This window comes from Podarcis vaucheri (assembly GCF_965113315.1).
Source record: "Podarcis vaucheri genome assembly, chromosome: 4".
NCBI classification, from domain to species: domain Eukaryota; kingdom Metazoa; phylum Chordata; class Lepidosauria; order Squamata; family Lacertidae; genus Podarcis; species Podarcis vaucheri.
Genome location: NC_138762.1, coordinates 20,784,014 through 20,805,492, shown reverse-complemented (window position 1 = coordinate 20,805,492; position 21,479 = coordinate 20,784,014). Strand labels below are relative to the sequence as shown.

Below are 21,479 nucleotides of genomic sequence, written 5' to 3'. Positions count from 1 at the left end.
CAACCAGAAACACCATAAATTAACACTTTTCATTATTTGATTTAGAGGGAGGGGTGTATTTTAGGATTTGATGGGATCCGTGATAGTTGCTTCAAGACTTGGGATAGCACAACTGTGGACAAGCAATAGGGCTCCTCCTACAGCTTTCTGGCTGAGGAAACCTTGGAAAATGGCTTAGACATCAAATCCATATAATACATAGTGATGGGCGTCAGCTTGGATGGCTTTATAGACAAACTCATGGAGAGCAAGATACCAGTCATGGTGACTATGTTCAGCCTTCACTATTGAAGGCTGGGTCTTTGGGGATATCGTTGGTTATTAAGCCTAACAGATATGCTTCTGGCTTTTTGAGAATTGTGCTGTTAAATATTCTTTTTAACTCTTCCATATATCTTGGTCCAAAATTGTTTAATCACCTTACACTCCCACCACATATGGTGCATTGTTCCCACCTCTGCTTTCCATCTCCAACAAAGATAAAAAGAATATATTCCTCTACGTGACATCAGCGGCTAGATTACTAGTGGCAAAAAAATGGAAAACAGGAAAAATACCAAAATTATCAGAATGGAGAATTAAGATCTGTGAATTTATGGAGATGGCAAAATTAATGGCATCAATTAGGGGCTGCCCCAAGCAAAAAATTAAGAAAATTAAGAGTGGGAGTGTGTAGAGATATATATGAAAAAAAATATATGGATATGGAAATTAAGTTTAACATAAACGTAAAAGGAAAGACTCACAAGGATACAAGATGATATTATGAAGGATATGGCTATTAAGTATAAATCACTGCTAACACAACAAGAAACAATTATGCAAATGCCAATAAGATCTCACATGGGTGAGGGGAAGTCGGGTGGGGGAGAGGGAAGTAGAAGGTGGTATTTGGAAAATTTTTGAGAATGTGATATAAATGTAAAATGATTGTACAGTAGTGGTACCTTGGGTACCGCTTCAGCTTACAGACTCCGCTAACCCAGAAATATTACCTCGAGTTAAGAACTTTGCTTCAGGTTGAGAACAGAAATCGTGCTCCAGTCGCGCAGCAGCAGCACGAGGCCCCATTAGCTAAAGTGGTTACCTCAGGTTTAGAATAGTTTCAGGTTAATAACGGACCTCTGGAACGAATTAAGTACTTAACCCGAGGTACCACTGTAATTTGAAATATTTTGAATGATTGTGGTTGTAAGTCGCCCCCCCTAGTTTTTACTTCTCTTTCTGTCACAAAAACTTTAAATAAAAAATAACTATTGAAGGCTGGGTGCCTCTGAATTCCAGATACTGGGAATCACAAGTCAGGGGTCTGCTGTTCAGGCAAGTCTTCCTTTCAGGCTTCCTATAAGCATCTGGTTGGCTGCTGTTAGAACAAGATGGTGGACAAAATGGCTGCTGTGGCAGCACAGAGCTGCAGAGCCAGTCTCCAAACAGCAGCGTCACCTGGGATGGGGCACAGGAGGGTGGTGCTTGGGTCAGGGCCGTGAAGACCCACCAGCAGAGTAAACCCATCTGCTCAGCTCCAACGTTGCCGTGGGCTGCCCCACTGTCCAGCCATGTCTAGGTCAGCTGTAGCAATGCCAGTGTTTGGAGGTCAGCCTCACCCTGGACCCTACAGACCAAGGGACAAGTAAAACAGGACATTTATTCTCTCTCTTCAGAATGGAGTCATTTTATTTTTCATGCTGAAAAGACTGACATGCTACCCAATGCAATATGTGACAATTTGAGGGGAGGGGGGTGTTATTCAAGTGCCTGGGGAATTATCATCACTAATGCTGTTTACGGTGTCGTAAATCCTCTCTGTTTGAATAATGTAATAATAGTGATTGTCTCCTTCTGTATTAAGGAGAATGACTGCTCTGTTACCTCAGCTGCCAGGCGACTGCATTTGTCAGGCTCTTTCTTTGGTCTGGAGTTTATTTGTTTAATGGTGTTTTTGTTTGCACATGGAAATAATTGGAGTTTTCAACAAAGTAAAAGAGCCAGGGAGGAATCAGTCGTGTCGTGACTTGACATCTGTCTGGATAGTATCATAGGAATAAGGACATCCTATGAAGTGTTTACAGAACACTTGTGGATGATGAACAAGTGATACAAAAGACAAAGTGTGTGTGTGTGTGTGTGTGTGTCTGTCTGTGTGTCTGTGTGTGTGCGAATGAGTGCCTCCAGACTGTCATTATTCAGCAGTAGGGATTCAGACACACAGCAGAACTTTAAGTTTGTAGAGTTAATATAATGGACTATAATGTCACCCAGTTGCTCCATTCAGGGTACAGTGGTACCCCGGGTTACAGATGCTTCAGGTTACAGACTCCGCTAACCCAGAAATAGTACCTCGGGTTAAGAACTTTGCTTCAGGATGAGAACAGAAATCGTGCGGGGGCAGCAGGAAGCCCTATTAGCTAAAGTGGTACCTCAGGTTAAGAACAGTTTCAGGTTAAGAACGGACCTCCAGAACGAATTAAGTTCTTAACCCGAGGTACCACTGTAGTACGAGAGCCATTGTGGTATTGCGGCTAGAGTGTCAGACTAGGACCTGAGGGATAAGGGTTCAAATCCCCACTCAGTCATGCAGCTCATTGGTGACCCTGGGCCATTCTCGGCCTCTTATTCTCACCTACCTCCACAGGGTTGTTGTGAGGATTAAATGAGGTGGAGGAGGACCATGTTTGCCAACTTCAGCTCCTTGGAGAAAACGTTGGGATATCGATGTAATAAATAAATAGGGTGGAGAATTTTGGGAGGTTATTTTTGCACAGCTCTAGGGTCTGAATTAGCTTCAGATTGAGTGTCATTCAGATTCCACTCTTTGACTTGACATTTGTGTGGATTTCAAGCCACACTTTATGGATGGGGTTCAGCAGCCGTACAGTACAGAATTGGCAGAATAATTATGTATTGATGTGGAGACGGGCATAAACATATTTTATAGTGTGGTAGAGAAATCCCTGTGGCTACTTGGCAGACTAATGTCAAGGCGGGCATAAAGCTCAAAAAACTGAGATGTCCTACACAATCATATTTTTTGTAATTTCGTTCGCAAACCACTCCCAAGTGCAGTAGAGCAAGCAAATTGTCAACAGTTTAATGAAGCTGTCCAAATTAAATAAAAGGTAGAATTTTTCTTCCACCTTCTCCTCTTCAGAAAAATGATATATACCAATTATTCAACACTAGCAAGAATCCTGCATCATCTGTTCAGAGCACAGTCAATTGCACTCATACAATTCTCTGCACTCTGGGGTTCACTCGCAAGCCTGTGAATTACTTCTCTTTAATATTATGTTTATGCACTGAAAATTCTTTCATTAACTATATTGGGGAAATTACTTTCGGCAGAACAAGCGGCCCCATGCTAAGGAAGAAATGATTTTTAATAAATAGGAATTCATCTACTGCAGTAGCTGCCAGGGTTTATAATTTCTTCTCCTTCTTGAAGATATCCTATTACACACTAGGGGGTTTGTTTGCTACCCAATTTGGAATGTGCCTTCTGGTGCGCCACATTTATCTGAGCATCACGCAACAGTAAAACTTGATGCAGGAAGCCAAAGTTGAGTTACAATTAAAACATCAGAGGATGAGAGGCAAGGAATGGCTGCTTCCCATTGTTATTTTATTGTTATTGGGGTTGGTGGTTTTTTTTTTTTTTGCTGTGTGCTTTGGTTTCTGGCTTTCCAAGTGCCACGTAAGACTTGTTCTACACTTATAGGGAATCCATCTTTAAGTGTGGCAGCATCTACACTTCATAACTACCCCCCCCCCCCAGAATCATAGAATTGTAGAGTTGGAAGGGATCCCCCCCCCAAGGATCATCTAGATTCCCTTGCAATATAGGAATCACACCAGGCAGGCACCTTTCCTATGCTCCTATGCTTAAAACATTTCTATTTAGGCAAGTTTATTTAGGCATGTGTTTCAATCTGTTTTTAGCTTATTGTTTAATTAAATTAGTTTTTTATTTTTAAACGCCTCTTTTAGCCGCTTTTTTGCGATTATTATTATTGTTATTTGCAAACCACTTTGAACTTTTATTGCAACCAAGCGGTATGTAAATTTCGCTCAGCAAACAAAGGCATAAAATAACAAGGAGCATGCTTATTTCTCGCAGCCAGGTTCTGGTGTTGTTTCTTTCCTCTTTCCAACGCCCTCCTCCCGCATCTCCCTTCCTCTGTGAAGACGCTGCCTTTGTAGCTACCTGGTCCTTCCCTCTAATCTCCCGGCATGTTGCACCTGTTGGAGCCTAATTAGCACCATGACTCAACAAACACTAATTTGTACACCTCCCCACACTTGAAGGACTGCAGTGCAAATGCAAACTCAAACTGCCTCTCCTGCCCTTCACTGGGTGCCTTCGGATGTGGGGAATATTGCGTCACATCTCCCTGATTATAATGCTAGCGCTTCTGTAACCATTTTCTAACATTCCTATCACGCTGTGCCTGTTGTGTTACGGAACTGTGGCTTCTTGACCGATAACCGACATGCCACACTGTGTTCCATTCACACCAGCAGCCATGGCATGACACAACTATGACTACGTCGCTATTCCCTCACTCTTTCTGAACGCACATGCTTCTGTTTCCTAATGAAAGAACAGCATGCCTTGACCCAGTATACCTGAAGGAGCGTCTCCACCCCCATCGTCCAGCCCGGACACTGAGGTCCAGTGCCGAGGGCCTTCTGGCAGTTCCCTCACTACAAGAAGCAAGGTTACAGGGAACCAGGCAGAGGGCCTTCTCGGTAGTGGCGCCTGCCCTGTGGAATGCCCTCCCACCAGATGTCAAGGAAATAAATAACTATCTGACTTTTAGAAGACATCTGAAGGCAGCCCTGTTTTTAATGTTTGATGTTTTATTGTGTGTTTAATATTCTGTTGGGAGCAGCTCCAGAGTGGCTGGCTAGATGGACAGGATATAAATAATAAATTTATTATTATTATTATTATTATTATTATTATTATTATTATTATTAAAGAAGCTCTCACAATTCACTGAATTGTGAACACAACCACCCTTTCACCACTGCTCTTCACAGGCTCCCTATAAATATTTCCCATGTTAGGGTTGTCATACGTTCAGGAATTCCCAGACATGTCCTCTTTTGAGGGCCCTACATGCCCATCTGGGGGGAATGTTACATTTTAAAGCAAATCTGGATTTCGGGATTAATGTGTGTGTGTGTGTGTGTGTGTGTGTGTGTGTGTGTCTGGCTCTGGCAAAGGCGACCCGGGCTCTGGCTCTGGTGTGAGTAGCTCATTTTTTTATGTCCAGATTTTTACCTCTTGAAATATGGCAACCCTACATAAGTGCAATCCTACCTTCCGACCATCCTGCCCTCCCTTCTACAAACCTTTTGATATGCTATCTGATGCAGCCTCTGAGCCTGAGAAAGGGCTGCAGCTCTACGGCATAGAGTTTCTGTTTCGTTTTCTAAACATTATTCAAATACCCATCACCTTAATCTGAACAAATCCTCCTTGTGTTGTGTGCAGGATTCGCCTGCTTCTCTGATGGTGAGTTACAGGTGCACTTTACCAATCACGAAAGGGCGGAAAAGCAATTTTTTATTGAAGTATGTACTCCGCGACAGAACAAATCGTTGCAGCATCGCAGGGTTTTGCTGGTTCCTCTTTGGGTAGAACTAAATATTATGGGAGACACATTGCTATGTGCTATAAGAGATAACTGCTAAAAACACCAGCCCTCCATCTTACCTGTCTCTGGTAATGATGCACAATATGAGATGTAAGGTCATCTTTTTGTACTTTTCTCCATTCAGACTCTACTTCATTTGCTGCTGTTTATGAAGGCAGAGGAAGCTAAGAGCTGGTTGATCATAGAATCATGGAGTTGTAGAAGGCGCACCAAGGATCATCTAGTCCAGCCCCCTACAATGCTGGAATCTCAGCTAAAGCATCCATGACAGATACCACAACTAAAACATCCGTGATACCACATCAGATGTATTTTATGCCTACATCCCTGGGGTAACAGCAGTGATCTGCTTATTGGTGTTTCGCAACTTTGACCTGTTGCAGGACCTTAGCCAGACCTTAGCCAGACCAATCCATTTGTTGAGTGGATTTCTGTTTAACTTTTATATGTTGATATTATTATTTTATACTATTCTAATATGAATGTTACTTTTTTGATGTAGGCTGCCTATTTTAAAGTTATGTTTTATTATCACATTTTTGTATTGCATTAGATTGTTATAAGATGTACATTTTTTGTTTCTTCAGCTTGTAAACCGCCTTGAGTATTGTAAGATAGAAAGGCGGTATACAAATTAAAAATGATGATGATGATGATTAGCAGAGCATACGCAGAGTTCCAGAAAGCCATCAGTTGCAGGCAGGATGGACAAAGCAGGAACAAGACACTGCTACCAGTAACTTGGTTACTTAGATGTTTACAGCAGACTCTACAAGTTACTATATACAAGAACAGAAATGGATCTTAACTAGCTCTCTCTTAACAAACTCCAAACGACTCTCAGAACACCGCACTGACCAACAAACTCAGTAAGGTCATAAGTCATCATGCCTGTGTGAGACCTCAACCAATGGTAGATTTGCATCCAAGGTCTCAGATCTCTAGGTAGAATAAGTCCTCTGCTCAGTCATCCTTGGCTTTCAGCCAACTTCGAATTGCTTTGTGTGAAGCTGCACAGAATGGCATGTAGTCAAAATCCCAACACTGCTCCCATTAGAAAATTACAACAAATAGAGCGCAACAGGCTGAATGGTACTGTTTGTAACAAATTTCTTTACTGGTTACTTCTTAACATACAGGCCGACCCAGCTGCCTGGACCAGCCCACCTATGTCTGGGCCAGCCTGCCTGCGTCTGCTACCTATACTAGCCAACCACATCAGCTGTGACATTCTGGGGACCTTTCCTTAATCACATTTGAGGACTGTGTAACACAAGAATGTATTAAGAAAGGAAGAAATATATCTGCAGTGGATTTAATTAAATAGGTTATATACCTTAAGGCAGTGGTGTCCAAACTTTTTTCAAAGTTTTGATGAAGTGAAGGGCCGACCAAAGTTGTTGACCTTTTTTTACGATTGAAGTTGTTGGGCTTCTTTTACGGCCGGATTAAACCAACCCGGAACAGACTTTGGACATGCCTGACTTAAGGATTGTGTATGGTGTACATCCTGGACTTGATTCCTATGTTAGGAAGTAACCAGTAAAGAAATTTGTTATAAACATTACCATTCAGCGCTCTATATGTTGTAACTATTGCATCTGCATAACAAGGTATTGTATTTGTTTTGACCCCATTGGAAAATTGTTATCCAGTGAGGTCCCACTTAGTGCAGGCTTCCAACAGGCTTACTAGCGGTGGCAGTATTTGCTACAAATCTGGCAAGTGGCCTAAAACACAATTAGATGTGCTCTAATTACATTGATAATGTTGTTGTTGTTTGTTGTTTAGTCGTGTCCGACTCTTCGTGACCCCATGGACCAGAGCACGCCAGGCACCCCTGTCCTCCACTGCCTCCCGCAGTTTGGTCAAACTCATGCTGGTAGCTTCGAGAACACTGTCCAGCCATCTCGTCCTCTGTCGTCCCCTTCTCCTTGTGCCCTCCATCCTTCCCAACATCAGGGTCTTTTCCAGGGAGTCTTCTCTTCTCATGAGGTGGCCAAAGTATTGGAGCCTCAGCTTCACGATCTGTCCTTCCAGTGAGCACTCAGGGCTGATTTCCTTAAGAATGGATAGGTTTGGTCTTCTTGCAGTTCATGGGACTGTCAAGAGTCTCCTCCAGCACCAACATTGAGAATATTCCTCCCAAATTAGGTTCAGAATCGGCAATACAGTCGATTGATACAATTGCATGCTATTGAAAGAAAAATCCTTGTGTGTTTTTTTTTTAAAAAATGGATGATTTTGACATTTGCTTTTATGAAGTCAAAGTTGTTATTGTTTCTTATTTATATCCAAATCTCCAAATCCCCATTATGAACAGCCACAGTCAAAGTAGCTTATGATTTATGCAAAGAGGGGGTGGGGAGGCAGCAACTACACAATTTGCCCTGGAATATGATTATTACTATTATTATTAAAAATCATATTATACTAATTCCCACGCTTTCCCTCTATAATATGCTCTCTGAAAACCGCCTCTCTTCTGCATTATGACTACGAAACCACCACTAGGGGATCTAGAGAATCAATTGGTCGTGTGTCCTCAGACGTTTACATTCTGGCATATTTTAGATGTCATTTTGTTTTTAATTTGGGGGGAAATGAAGCCAGAAGCAGTAGCCCAGGGAGTCTCTACCAAAGAATAGCCTTTAAGAAAATGATGGCTTTTGCATTGCTTTTCTGCACACAGAGAAAATTGGGTAGCTCTTTTTCCTTCACCATTGTGGCAAAAGCGCCATAGGCAGCTGAACCTCAAATTTGCTTGGGATGCAAAGGCACACACAATGGACCACATAATCTAACAGGGCAAAGGCATGGATGGAGGCAGTGCTGCACTCCAAGATTATGAATAACACTGCACAATCTACTTTGAAAAAGCACATGGCAGGACTAGTTGATGCCTGGTATTTAGTACCAAAGGCAAAAGAGAGAAAATAATGGAAATTCTTGGAAACAGGGGTTAGTCTGGGTGATTATTAGCAGTGTTCAATGGTTGAATAGAACATATTTTAAAAAGTAATTAAAATGGTAAGAGAGTGCATTAGAGTGGTGCCTAAAGGATCCTTTACACATTATTTCACACTTTGCTTTTTTGAGCCATGGAGATTAGTCTTAATGTCAGCATGGGAGCTGGTGCAATATAATGTCTGAAGGCAAAACTACACATTACACTTACTGGGTAGTAGGTAGCCACATTTTTTGATCGCTGTTAATTAAATTACAGAGGAGGAAAGGTTCCTGCATGCAGAAAGAGAAAGCTTCATTTCCCCCTCTCCAGTCACTCAGAAAAGAAGTTACCCCTGTCCTGTGTGACCAGGAACTTTAGGGAAAACATTCCCTAAATAATACAGGCACCAATAAGAAATTCCGTATTGTTGCGTATTCCTTTACGCAACAGCAGCGGCCAGAATATTGATTGCAAAGAATTGGAAGGGGGGGAATGCCATCATTATTACAATGGCAAAGCAAGTTCTGTGAGTTTGTGGAAATGGCAAAATTGACGGCAATCATTAGAGGCCATTCAAATCAGAGAATAATTAAAGAGTGGGATGGAGTGAAGGAATGCATGAAAAAATATGGTTCCAGAACTGGAATATTAATAGATAATGTGCAAAACGTGCAGGGGTAAGCAAGGAAATAATAAAAGAATCAACTGAATAATTATTAAATTAGAACAACACAACAAGACGGAAGAAGTAAAAAAATATTGAGATCACACATGGGTGAAGGAGAGTGGGGGCTACAGGGGAACTTATAAAAATTTCTAATATAAGATTTCTAATTACGTTGCATTTGTATACAGCAAAGGGAAGTCTATAGAAATTAGGTATATTTTAATTTAGTCAACTATGTAATAGTATGTATTACATAATACATAATAGTATGTACATAATGACAGCTCCCCGCTTAAAATGGGGGGCGCCCTTTGCATGGACGCACGCAGCCCCTGGATCTGGAGTGGCTCCATTCAGCATAGGCTTGGCTTTGCCTTCCCTCAGGTGGGATACCTGGAGGTCTCCGCCTACCCCAGTCAGTTTTCCAATCCCACCTGGGGGAAGCGTTGCCAAGGAGATCAGGCCAGGTGGGGGAGGGATTACCTGCCCACACAATAGAGGGAGGATCTTACCTGGGAATCCTCACTTGGCTCCAGAGCTTCTCCCACCCTCCCCACCCTCAGTTAATGCCTTATTTTGCAGGTTAACTTTTCCTCACAGGTTTTGCAGGTTAACTTTTCTTACAGGTATGCGGGCGCTGCTACGTTAAGGTCGCTGTCAAAGGGCCGGAAAGGAATTTCCCTGCATTGGCAGGTTTCGCCTTTCCCGTAGCAGAACGTCACAACTTTGGCGGTATCAGGCCTTGGGCGTAATCCTTTAGTCCATCTTCCTCTTGCAGCGGCGGTGATACCAGGGTTCCCCGTTAAAGGGGTTTCTGAAGGAAGGCTTTGACCGTACGCCAAAAGGTCGTCATTGCTCTCACCTGCGGCGGCGGTGTAACGGGGGAGGCTATCTCTGCTTGAACATATGTTCTCCAGAGCCGGCCCATCCCCCCCCCCACACTGGATAACCCTGATGCTCCCTAGGTCCCCGCTGGGGACTGGGGAGGGAGAACGCCCAATGCCTGAGCCAAGGTCTACCCACATTTGAAATTTAATAAAGTTGTGGCCAATTTAATCCCATAGCACGCTGTCATGAGTCGTTATTCCACATGACGGGGGGGGGCGCTTGGGACCTGGGGACTCCGCCTGTCCACGCAATAGTACATAATAGTAATACATAATAGTACGTATTACTATGTAATAGTAATGTAATATGTTACAAAACAAATATGGATTTTGAATTTGATGTTTGTAATTCTTTTTCGGTTTTGGAATAAAGTTTTAAAATAAAATAATAAAGTAATAAAAATAATAAAGGCACCATTTTGGGTAGGAACAGAGGTGTAGCAAGCCCAGGTGGTACCCAGTGCGGAATTTTTTTTGTCACCCCCCCCATTGACAGCTCGGGGTGGGCTTGGGAGTCACAGGTGGGCGCCGAATGTCACCCCCTCAGCGATGACACCTGGGGTGGTCTGCCCCCCTTCCTACGCCTCTGCGCCCCGACCCCCATGACTTCCAAGTACCCTGAGCCTCTGGGGGAAGGGGGGAGCTGGGCTACTTTGCCGGGCCAGTGGCGTAGCGTGGGTTGTCAGCACCCGGGGCAAGGCAAGTAATTTGCGCCCCCTAACCCGTGGATTTGCGCCCCCTAACCCTAACCCCCAGATGTTGCGCCCGGCCCCCCTGCACCCCCCACACTACACCACTGTGCCGGGCGCTGGCAAAGCTGCGCAGCTCGTCCTCTCAGGAGCCATGGCTCCCGTCCATCCCCCTCCCCCCCATTGGCTCTCTATAAAGCAGCAAAGCAGGAGGGAAGCCAGGGATGGAGGGAGGGAGGCTGGGAGGGGAGCCCCTGGCTCGCCATAAGCAGCTCCTGCTGGTGGCGAAGGGATCCCACCGCTGTCCATACAGCGCTCTAGCGGCGCTGGTGGCAAACTGCTACACACAGTGCATACGTGCGACACCACACATGTGTTGTATGTAGTGGTTTGCTGCCGGCGCTGCCTGAAAGCCATACGGACGGTGGTAGGATCCTCTGCTCGCGGCTGTAGCAATGACAGAGGCATCCCATCACCGTCCATACGGCGCTCGGGTGTTGCTGGTGGCAAACCGCTATGTACAGCGCATGTGCGGCGGTGCTACATACAGCGCATGTGTGAGACACGGCGCATGCATTGTACATAGCGGTTTGTCACTGGTGCCGCTCGAACGGCATACGGATGGTAGTGAGATCCTCTGCTCACGGCTGCAGCCGCGAACAGAGGATCCTCCACAATGTGGCTGCGGTGGCACAATGGCTGCTCATGCTGATGTGCCCAGGCTGGGGCAGAAGGGCAAGCACCCTGTGGGGTGCCTTCTTGTCACCCCCCCGACATGGAACCCGGGGTGACTGGCCCCCGTCCCCACCTTGCGACGCCACTGGGTAGGAATTGCATTCCCAATGCTGCTGCTGCTATTATTATTATTATTATTTCAATTAATCAGATGCTTTGTACTAAAAACAACAACCAACAGTCTCAATGCAACTTTAACAAAAGTGAAAATGCAGCTTACGCACCTCACAGTGTGGTGTAGTGGTTAGAGAGCTGGACTAGGACCTGGGAGCCAAGGGTTCAAATTGACTCAGAAACAAACCTTGCTCTGTGACCTTGGGCCAGTCACTGCCTCTCAGCTGAGCCTGGGGTTGTTGTGATAATAAATAAAGTGGAAAAGCACGTTTGCCACTTTGAGCTCCTTGGCGTATAGGTGTGATAGGGATTTAATGATAAAATAACTAAAATCTAATTTGGCCCTACAAGTGTGAGTTTGTAATCCCAATCAATCAAGAAATTTGGTGATGGTCACAGCCACCTCTCCCATTTTATAATATGAGGAGTGAGAATGTTTTCCTACTTTGCCGGATTTATTCTAAGGATTACTTAAAAAAAAGTAAAAAGGGGATGGGGAGGATGCATGCAACACAGTGTAGTGGACAAAGTACTTGACTTGGACCAGGAAGAAATGAACTTGAATTTCTACTCAGCTATGAAACTCACTGGCTCCCCACCTAAATCATCTCAAAATGTTATCCTGAAGACAAATGGACAGGATGAGAGAAGCACACATGCTTGGGGGAAGGGTGGAATAAACATGTAAGAAATAAATGAATAATATGCCAAGCGGGAGAAAGTATGTTCATGTTATGTGATTAATGGCACAGACCGAAGATTTATTTCTTTTCTTTCTTTTTTAAGGAAAGGCACTTAATTTGCAACTAGATTAGATGGTAGGAGATATGTGATTGGATTTTTAAAGGAAGCCAAATACAATTACAAGGGTGGAGGAAATCAAATGTGAGCTGTGGTGCTGGAGTGCAGTGTTTAATCTCTTCTCCTGTGCCGTTTTCCTGATGTGACTCTCAGCTGTCATGTCTCCTACAGATGGGTGCGAACATCAGTGCAGGAGAAACTGAAGGAGCCCTTCAATGCCTTCCTGGCCTGAGGATGTGGCTCTCCCATCATCTTGTGCATGACTCCCCTGTAGCTTTTTGCTCTCCACACCAATGCAGAAGGGTGTAACTGCAGAATCAGACAACCGTCTTGTCCCTTACATTCCCGTGTGAAAATTTCGAAGTATGCTTCCCCACTGTGATGTCAAGAGCTCGAGTCAGCAAGAAGAAACGTGTGTCAGCGAAGTTAATTCTTTTTTCAAAGAAACCAAAACAGCACAGGCCTAGTGATCCCAACAATTCTTCCCAGTAGGTCTTGCTCCAATGATTCCCATCACTCTCAAAGACTGCTCCTCTCCAGGGTCTTTCCCAAGCAGTTGCAAATGACTCCTACGTACAACCAATCTCTGCTCTGCTCTTTTCATTTCTCTGCGCATTCTAGGAGACCAGCGGGGAGGGAAGCTGGTTGTAGCAGGAGGGGGAGACCCTCTGGATTCTTCAGCAGCTTGTCTCATCATTTCCCCTTGGCCATTCTCTTCTCTAGCCTCTCCTTCAGCCTTGGAGTCTTCCTGCTCACTAAACCCTGTTACCTCTTCAGCTTCTGACACCTCCTCCTCCCAGCCTGTTCCTTCTCCCTCTGACCACTCACCATCATCTTACCACTGATTCCCTGGCTCTGAGTCCATGACATGGGATTTGTGAAAGAACACCACCCAACCCCAGTTTATGATATACTGAAGGTATGGAGGAATTAGCCAGTACAGTGGTACCTTAATTTGTTCTGGAGGTCTGCTCTTAACCTGAAACTGTTCTCAACCTGAGGTACCACTTTAGCTAATGGGGACCTCCCACTGCTGCCGCTGTTCTCATCCTGAAGCAAAGTTCTTAACCCAAGGTACTATTTCTGGGTTAGTGGAGTCTGTAACTTGAAGCGTCTGTAACCTGAAGCATCTGTAACCCGAGGTACCACTATACAGTGGTACCTCGAGTTAAAACGCTTCAGGTTACAAACCCCATGAACCTGGAAGAGTTACATCAAGTTGAAAACTTTGCCCCAGGAGAAGAACGGAAATCGTGTGCCGCCGGCGCAGCGGCAGCAAGAGGCCCCATTAGCGAAAGCACTCCTCTAGTTAAGAACGGACCTCTGGAACAAATTAAGTTTGTAACTAGAGGTACCACTGTAATGCCGAACGGTTCATAATTTTGCAATGTATGGAACTAAGACATACCATAAACCCAGGTAAATGGGTACTCTCTAGCAGTTCTTCCCAATCACAGATCAATCTACTTACTCCAGGAATCAGTTTGCCATGATCACATGCACTCCCAAAAGCTTTCCGCAGAGAGGTGCTGGGGTTTTTTTCTCCCCCCACATGTTTTATTTCCAGTGATTTTTGACATGTACCAAGTGCCCATCGCCCAGAGTGTGTCTAAAATAGCAAAGTGGTTTAAAGCTAACTCACTCTGTGAATTTAGTGCAGAGAAACTGCAAAAGGAGAAAGTAATTGACAACTCCGGGGTCATTTGTGTTTGCGGACTCAGCCACTATCTGGCCAAATGTTTGAATGCTGGAAATTGGCTTGTAACCATCAGCTGGAAATCAGTTTGCAATCATCAGCCATACAATTAAAACACAAATCTTGAAATGTAAACAATTCTGGAGTGATACTGTCATTGACATTCAGAAAAGGCTAACAAACTAAAGCAAACCCATTTACTTTTTTATATAAAAGACACCATCTTCTTGAAATTAACTTTTTCTTAGCTAAAAGCAGACAATTAAAACACGTTTTCTCTTCCAGAGGGAGCAAAGTAAGTAATAATAGAGTCTTAATAGGATTTTTCTTTGCTAGAGTGGTTTGGGATGGTTTTATTTTAAGTATAATTAATGGTCATGTAATGGTAATAATGAGCAGGCATGAAAGCGCAGTAATGAGAAAAATTGTGTGTGTGTGTGAGAGAGAGGGAGAAGTGCAAAGCTTTGTGTTTTTTCCCCCTTATAGTTAATTCTTGTAGCTCACCAAATACTGTGTGGAGTAGATTAAATTTTTTTTAAAAAAAAATGCCTTCAAATTGGGGTTTCAGAGAACCTCAAGGTTCCACGGAATTTTCCCTCTGGATAAGTAGGTTTTACCAGACTTATAAATTAAAAAATGAACAGGAGATATCAGAAGTTACTCAAAAGAAAATACAGAATTAGTGGACAAGCTTCCTTGGCAAATAAGACAGCCGACCACTACTGATCTTCCCTAGTAATGCAGATCCAGAGTCAGGATAGTGTTGGCTGTGTTCTAGAGTCTACCTTGAGTTCACATGGAGCAATGGTGATGTCTAACAGGCGTGGCTACCACTCAACATTAACTTCATGTTCATCCTAGGACACTCTCCAGAATGTTCTAAAAAGCACAGTGGTTCCATAGCAGACATGAAGGTGGAAAGTTTGAAAACCAATTATTTAGATTCCAGAGGATAAAAGCTCACCTTAAAAACAGGAAGGAAGTTGGCAGCAAACACAGAACTACCTGATGACCAAACACTTCCTTTTCAAAAATGCACTTCCATGAACACAACTGAAATCGATGTCACCTTCAAGTGCTAGTCACTAGATCTTACTGATATGTGCAACCAACATTTATTTTCTCTGCTGGGATTTTCAGGAGCATTTCCAGCAGGGGGAATGCCAAAGCAGCACTATGACAGCTGCATGTCCAATCTTCATTGGCTCCAGAATACCAGGAAGAGCTGGAGAAGAGATCCTCCATCATCAGTTACACTGTGTGGTTGTGGATGGGAACAGCTCTTCTCCAGAACAACATTAAAAAAGAAACAGAGTTCGTGCTAGCACTACAGGAAATTCGTCCACTACAGGAAATTGCCAGCTACGTGATTTGTCTAGGCTCAGTCAGTGGGTGCATCAAAAAGACAAGTGTAAGGTAATATATCCATTTTAAGGACATCTCTCAAAATTATGAGTAAAGGAGAATCAAGTAACGACAAATCACATTCAAGTACTATTGGAATTAGTGGTCACGCTGAAAACCACTTGAGGTAATGAAGTGACCACTAACATCGAGAAGAGCTTCACCTACAGGGCGAAGAGACATTAATTCATCTTGGATCTCTCCTGACTCTGAGAGCAGAAACAACACACTTTCTTCTTCTCTTGTGTATCTCTTGATAATTGATAGTGCCATGTGTCAAGCTTTGCACGTCATCTTGTTTAATTCCAGCTATAAACTTACCTTCATTTTCTGACTTGGGTATTCCTAGACCACAAAGTGTTGAGCGGCATGTTTGCCAAAATCACATGGCAGAGTCCTCTTTGGACTGTACCACTTCAGACTCCAGGCGGGTACGCATGCAAGAAGGGATGGGGCGTTGCATATTTTAAGACCCCCAGTTTTAAATAAACAAAAACAGAATACCTGACCTCACCGTTTTCTATGTGCAGAGCAATTTGTACATGAGAAAGCATTCAAAAACACAACTCCCACACCTACAGCTTGAAATGACACAGTCCAGGAAGCAAGTGATCGAATAGATCAGCCCAGAGAGCCTCCTGCGTGAGTCCCTATTTTAGGTATCTTAGCTAACATTTCATCAATAGCTCGACACATTTTCCCTGCAGTTAGTCCACCCCTATTGCCTTAGTCTGTTATTTTCTCAGGGGACTGCCAAGAGCACTGCGCATGGGATAGCCTGCAGGGGCACAGAACAAACTGTGAAGCTTGAAGGGCTGTGAAATTGTGAAGCAAAACTGAGAAGAGAATTAGCAGGTAAGATAGGACTCAGGTGGGAAGAAGATAATTGGCAAACCTGAGAGAATGGAGAGAGTGGAAGAAGTGACCAGAGGGAGAGAATTGGAAGTGTGTTTGTGTGAGAGAGTGCGAAGGGTAGGACTAGGTGAATCTGTCAATTTCAGCTTCTTTCAATGACTCCTTTTTAAATTCAATTTTGCCTAATATATACATTTTTTGCATGGCACTCTCCTATAGTATAATGCATTTTTATATGTTATCTTCACTAATATATGCATTTGTGTGAGTCCTTTACCCCCAGTATATGTGTTTTTGTACACATCACTTGGCTGGTGAACTGCATTGCAAAATCTGGAGAAGTGTCAGTTTTGAGGGACGTGGCTGTGTTTTGATTTGTGTATTGTTTCAGAAAGTGTGAATTAGGGAAGTTGGCATCTAAATGTGAACTGAACTGAATTTCTCCCCTCTCCTGTGTGTGTGTGTGTGTGTGTGTCTACTTATGAAGCAGGATGAAAGAGGCTTCTTCTTTCTTCTTTGGTGATCACTTATAGCTGAGTAAGATTGTCTTCCATGAACACAGTCTTAACAGCAAGTCCATAAGTGACTGTGGAGGCCAATTCTGGATCCACACGTCCTTCCACAGTGGGGACATAGGTTTCTGGGTGGGAGTTGATCATGGTGAGGGTTTGCCAAGCATGCCTTCCTCTTAGCACATTTTTCCCTTTCGTCTTGAGTTCAAGTGTCTTGACACCTTTGATAAAGGCTGTTCTCCAATTGGAGTGCTCACAGGCCAGTCTTTCCCAGTTGTTGGTGTTTATACTACATTTTTTAAGATTTGCCTTGAGAGAGTCTTTAAACCTCTTTTGTTGACCACCAGCATTACGCTTCTCATTTTTAAGTTCTGAATAGAGTAGTTGCTTTGAAAGATGATAATCAGGCATACAAACAACATGACCAGTCCAATAAAGTTGAAGAATCATTGCTTCAACACTGGTGATCTTTGCTTCTTCTGGTACACTGGCATTAGTTTGCCTGTCTTCCTAAGTGATATGTAAAATTCTTTGGAGACACCGTTGATGGAATCTTTCAAGGAGTTGGAAATGGTTTTATAAATGGTCCATGTTTCACAAGCATACAGTAAGGTTGGTAGTACAATAGCTTTGTAAACATGCATTTTGGTTTCCCTGCAAAAGTCCCGGTCCTCAAACACTCTGCACTTTGGGAGAAAGCTGCACTCGCAGAGCTCAGGTGATGCTAGATTTTGGCATCCGTGTCGGCTCAGGTAGGAGAAGTGATTGACACTTTCCAACATTATACTATTGAGTTGGATTTGTGGCACAGCAGAGGGCTTGTTTTGTGCTTGTTGGTGCAGTACTTTGGTTTTTTGGATGTTGAGCAATAGGCCAAGCTTTTCGTAAGCTTCTGTGAACATATTTAGAATGGTTTGGAGGTCATCCTTTGAGTGCGCGCACACTTCGTTGTCATCAGCATACTGAAGTTATGGCATCCTTACTCTTTGCTTTCAGCCTACTCAAATTAAAGAGCTTTCCATCTGTTCAATATATGATTTCTACCCTGGTGGGGAGTTTCCCTTTGACAATGTGTAGGATCATAGCAATGAAAATAATAGAGTTGGGGTGATAACACAACCCTGTTTAACACGTGTGTGTGTGTGGTGTGTGTGTGTGTGTGTTTGTCTACTTATGAAACAGGATGGAAGAGGCACAATGGAGACAAGGGGTTATTATAAAGTTAAGCAGGGATGAGGGAAGCCAGAATTGTTGGGGAAAGAGGATGGGAGAGAACAAGGAGGAGTCCACGAGGAGCTGTGGAGAAACTCGGCAGTAGTGTGTGCTGTGGATCACTGTCATAAAGGCCTGTGCACTCCATTCAGCTGAAGCATGAATCTCAAACTGAATTGTGCCAGTTGGGGGGTCAATCTAGGCTTTTACCAATTCGTGTTGTGACAGCCTCAGATGGTTCAAGTTTGGAACACACAGAGCAATCCAGGGCTGTCATGGGGTGAGACATCAGCTGGGAAGAAAGAGAGGCAGGCAGGGCCCTGGATCGGGGCAGAGCGGGGTGCGTGCAGTGCACAGTCCTACTGCCCCATTTTGTGCGGGGTGCTTCTGACATTCATTTTCTGAACACCTTCTCTCATGCCAAAACCTATCCTTTGAAAAGACTAACTAATATCCTGCTCTTCTTCACAAAACAGCTTCCATTTCCAGGAATTAAAATATACATTAAAATGCGTTAATAAAAAATAACAAAGCGTCGCACATTCTCAGCATTTATGCGGAGCATTTAAAGCCGGCGATTGTCGATCAAAGGCGCTTGCCTGTTATCTCTTTCTCGCAGGCATTCATTCAGTCAAAGGCAAAAATTAATGAACCGGCATCTGACCTTTTATTCTCTCTCACTGCTTTGTCTCCTTTCTTCCATGAGATGGCGGGTTTGGGGGAGGCTTGTGGCTTGCACTCGACGGCAACTTCTTGGCCCCTGGTTATAATGATTGTTTTCTTCAGTTGGCTTGGGGGGAAAGTTGGAGCCAAAGCTGTTGAAAGGAAATATTTCAGTCTCTTAGCTTAGTATTTCAATTAATTAATTCACAGATGTCGCATGCCAATATGCTCTCATTTTCTCTCCCCCTCTTTTCCTCACTTCCCTATCCTATAGTGGTTAAAAGGGATTAAGATATTAAAATCTCCCTCAGTCTGTTTCTCTGGCATAGTGCCAGAGCCCATCAAGAGATTCTGAGGGAAAGGAGATGGTGTTTCTATGGACATTAGCAACACACACACCCTCGACTGCCCAGGCTAGCCTGATGCTGTGCTGACCCAGATGGGCACCCAGAGTTATAGATAAGTCCTGAATGGGGTAACTGTACCCCTGAAGGACCAGGTGCGCAGCCTGGGAGTCATTCTGGACTCACAGCTGTTCATGGAGGCACAGGTCAATTCTGTGTCCAGGGCAGCTGTTTATCAGCTCCATCTGGTACACAGGCTGAGACCCTACCTGCCCGCAAACTGTCTCGCCAGAGTGGTGCGTATAACACCGGTCCTGAAAGACCTACATTGGCTCCCAGTACGTTTCCAAGCACAATTCAAAGTGTTGGTGTTGACCTTTAAAGCCCTAAATGCCCTCGGCCCAGTATACCTGAAGGACCGTCTCCACCCCCATCTTTCTGCCCGGATGCTGAGGTCCAGCTCTGAGGGACTTCTGGCGGTTCCCTCACTGCGAGAAGCGAAGCTACAGGGAAGCAGGCAGAGGGCCTTCTCAGTAGTGGCGCCCACCCTGTGGAACGCCCTCCCATCAGATGTCAAAGAGATAAACAACTACCTGACATTTAGAAGACATCTGAAGGCAGCCCTGTTTAGGGAAGTTTTTAATGTGTGACATTTTGAATCTTTGTTGGAAGCCGCCCACAGTGGCTGGGGAGACCCAGCCAGTTTGGTGGGGTACAAATAATAAATTATTATTATTATTATTATTATTATTATTATTATTATTATTATTATTATTATTTCTAGTGACAACGTGTCAGGCAGCTGCTGATCCAGCTCTGCCTGCTCCTCCTCTCCCATTATTTCCCAACTTTCCCCCTCATCTTCCTCTGAGCTGTGACTTCCCTCAAACCCCTGTTGTAATTCTGAACTGTCTCCTTCTTCTCTGGAAGGGTCAAACTGGGGAGGCAGTCTCCGCCATTCCTCCTCTGCCCAGTCCCTAAAACTTGCCAGGGTTTCAGACAGGCATCTCTCCTTGCTCTACCACTGACCTACGGCCCTCCCCTCCCCAACTGTCCCCCTATCCCAGCAGCGCATTCTTAATAATAAAATGTAAACAGAGCAACCTTCTTAAGTACACACCCAAAATCCTCAACTCGGCGCTGGTGTAAACGGCTCCGTGCTTGTTTTCGGCTACGCACTGGTACATTCCAGCATCAGACTGATTGACACTGTGGATCAGCAGTACACCATTAACCATCTCAATCCTGCTCTGCAATGAAACAGGAAAATAATTCTACAAAAGCAAACAAAACCAGGGAGATTTGTCGGGTTTTCAGCTTTACAGAATATAGGAAGAGGGGCGGGGGGCAGGTTCATACAAGTGAACATGCACAGAAGTAGCTTCCTGAGTTTAATTGTGGCGGCTGTCCTTTTGCTTCACTCTTTATGACAGTGCTGAAATATTTTAGACGCTGAAAAGCGCACACAATGGTTATGGTCTGGGATTATCTTCTTTCAGCTGAAGTGTGATCAGAACCCGATGGCTGCATGAAAGATCACAGTTTTAACTGGCTGACTCACTGCTGCCTGCAGTCTATTATGCTTCAGACCTGGCTCATTTGAGATTGAAGATCTTAGTACAGAGCTGAAAGTTTTCTTCCCCCTGTGAAAAAGGCTTCTGTTTTCCTGCTTTGTCCCCAGAGGATTCTTCAGAATTTCTGGAGAATTTCAGCGGGTGCAGGATTTGGACCTTGCCCTACTTTTACAGCATTTCCACAGCATTCAGCAGCCTCCCTGGCTGCCTGAACTTCCTGATCTGAAAAAGTTTCACAGAAGGACTCAGCATTCCTGGGGCTTCAAATGAAGCGGAGGCAACCCAGACATATGGATGCCAGAATCTGTCAGTTTCAATTTTTCATTTTGTCAATCTTAGGTTCAGTTCTCTACATTTCAACACCGTTTCCCCCCTTCTTTTTTATGTCCTCATCAGGATTGGATGTGAATTGCTCCCAATATGCATATTTTTGTACGCCATTTCCCAAAATACAATTCATTTTTCTATGCTATTTTCACTAAGATGTGCATTTAAATACACACGTTATGTATGCAGGTGTATAATGTATATGAGCGTTTTTGTAAACATTAGACACCTGGAGAATTGCAGTGCAAAATTCAGAGAGGAGTAAATTTTGAAAGATGGCCAAGCTATGTTTTAGTTGCTGTAGTATTTTGAAAAGGACAAATCAGGCAGATTCACTTATAAATGCAAACTGAATTGGATTTCCCTCCACCCCTTCCCAGAGGGCTGCA

General features: G+C 43.9%; 1 protein-coding gene across 4 annotated transcripts in view; it reads right to left on the bottom strand.

The window, feature by feature from the left end:
• The window catches only part of CNTN5 (contactin 5), a 657,243-nt gene that overhangs the window by 112,942 nt on the left and 522,822 nt on the right, over positions 1-21,479 (bottom strand). For all 4 annotated transcript variants that reach the window (XM_082219029.1, XM_082219028.1, XM_082219031.1 and 1 more), the window contains 2 exons: positions 20,310-20,439; positions 18,847-18,997 (listed from right to left, as the gene is read on the bottom strand). In XM_082219029.1, the coding sequence (XP_082075155.1) occupies positions 18,847-18,997; positions 20,310-20,439 (281 nt within the window). The remainder of the gene's footprint in view (positions 1-18,846; positions 18,998-20,309; positions 20,440-21,479) is intronic.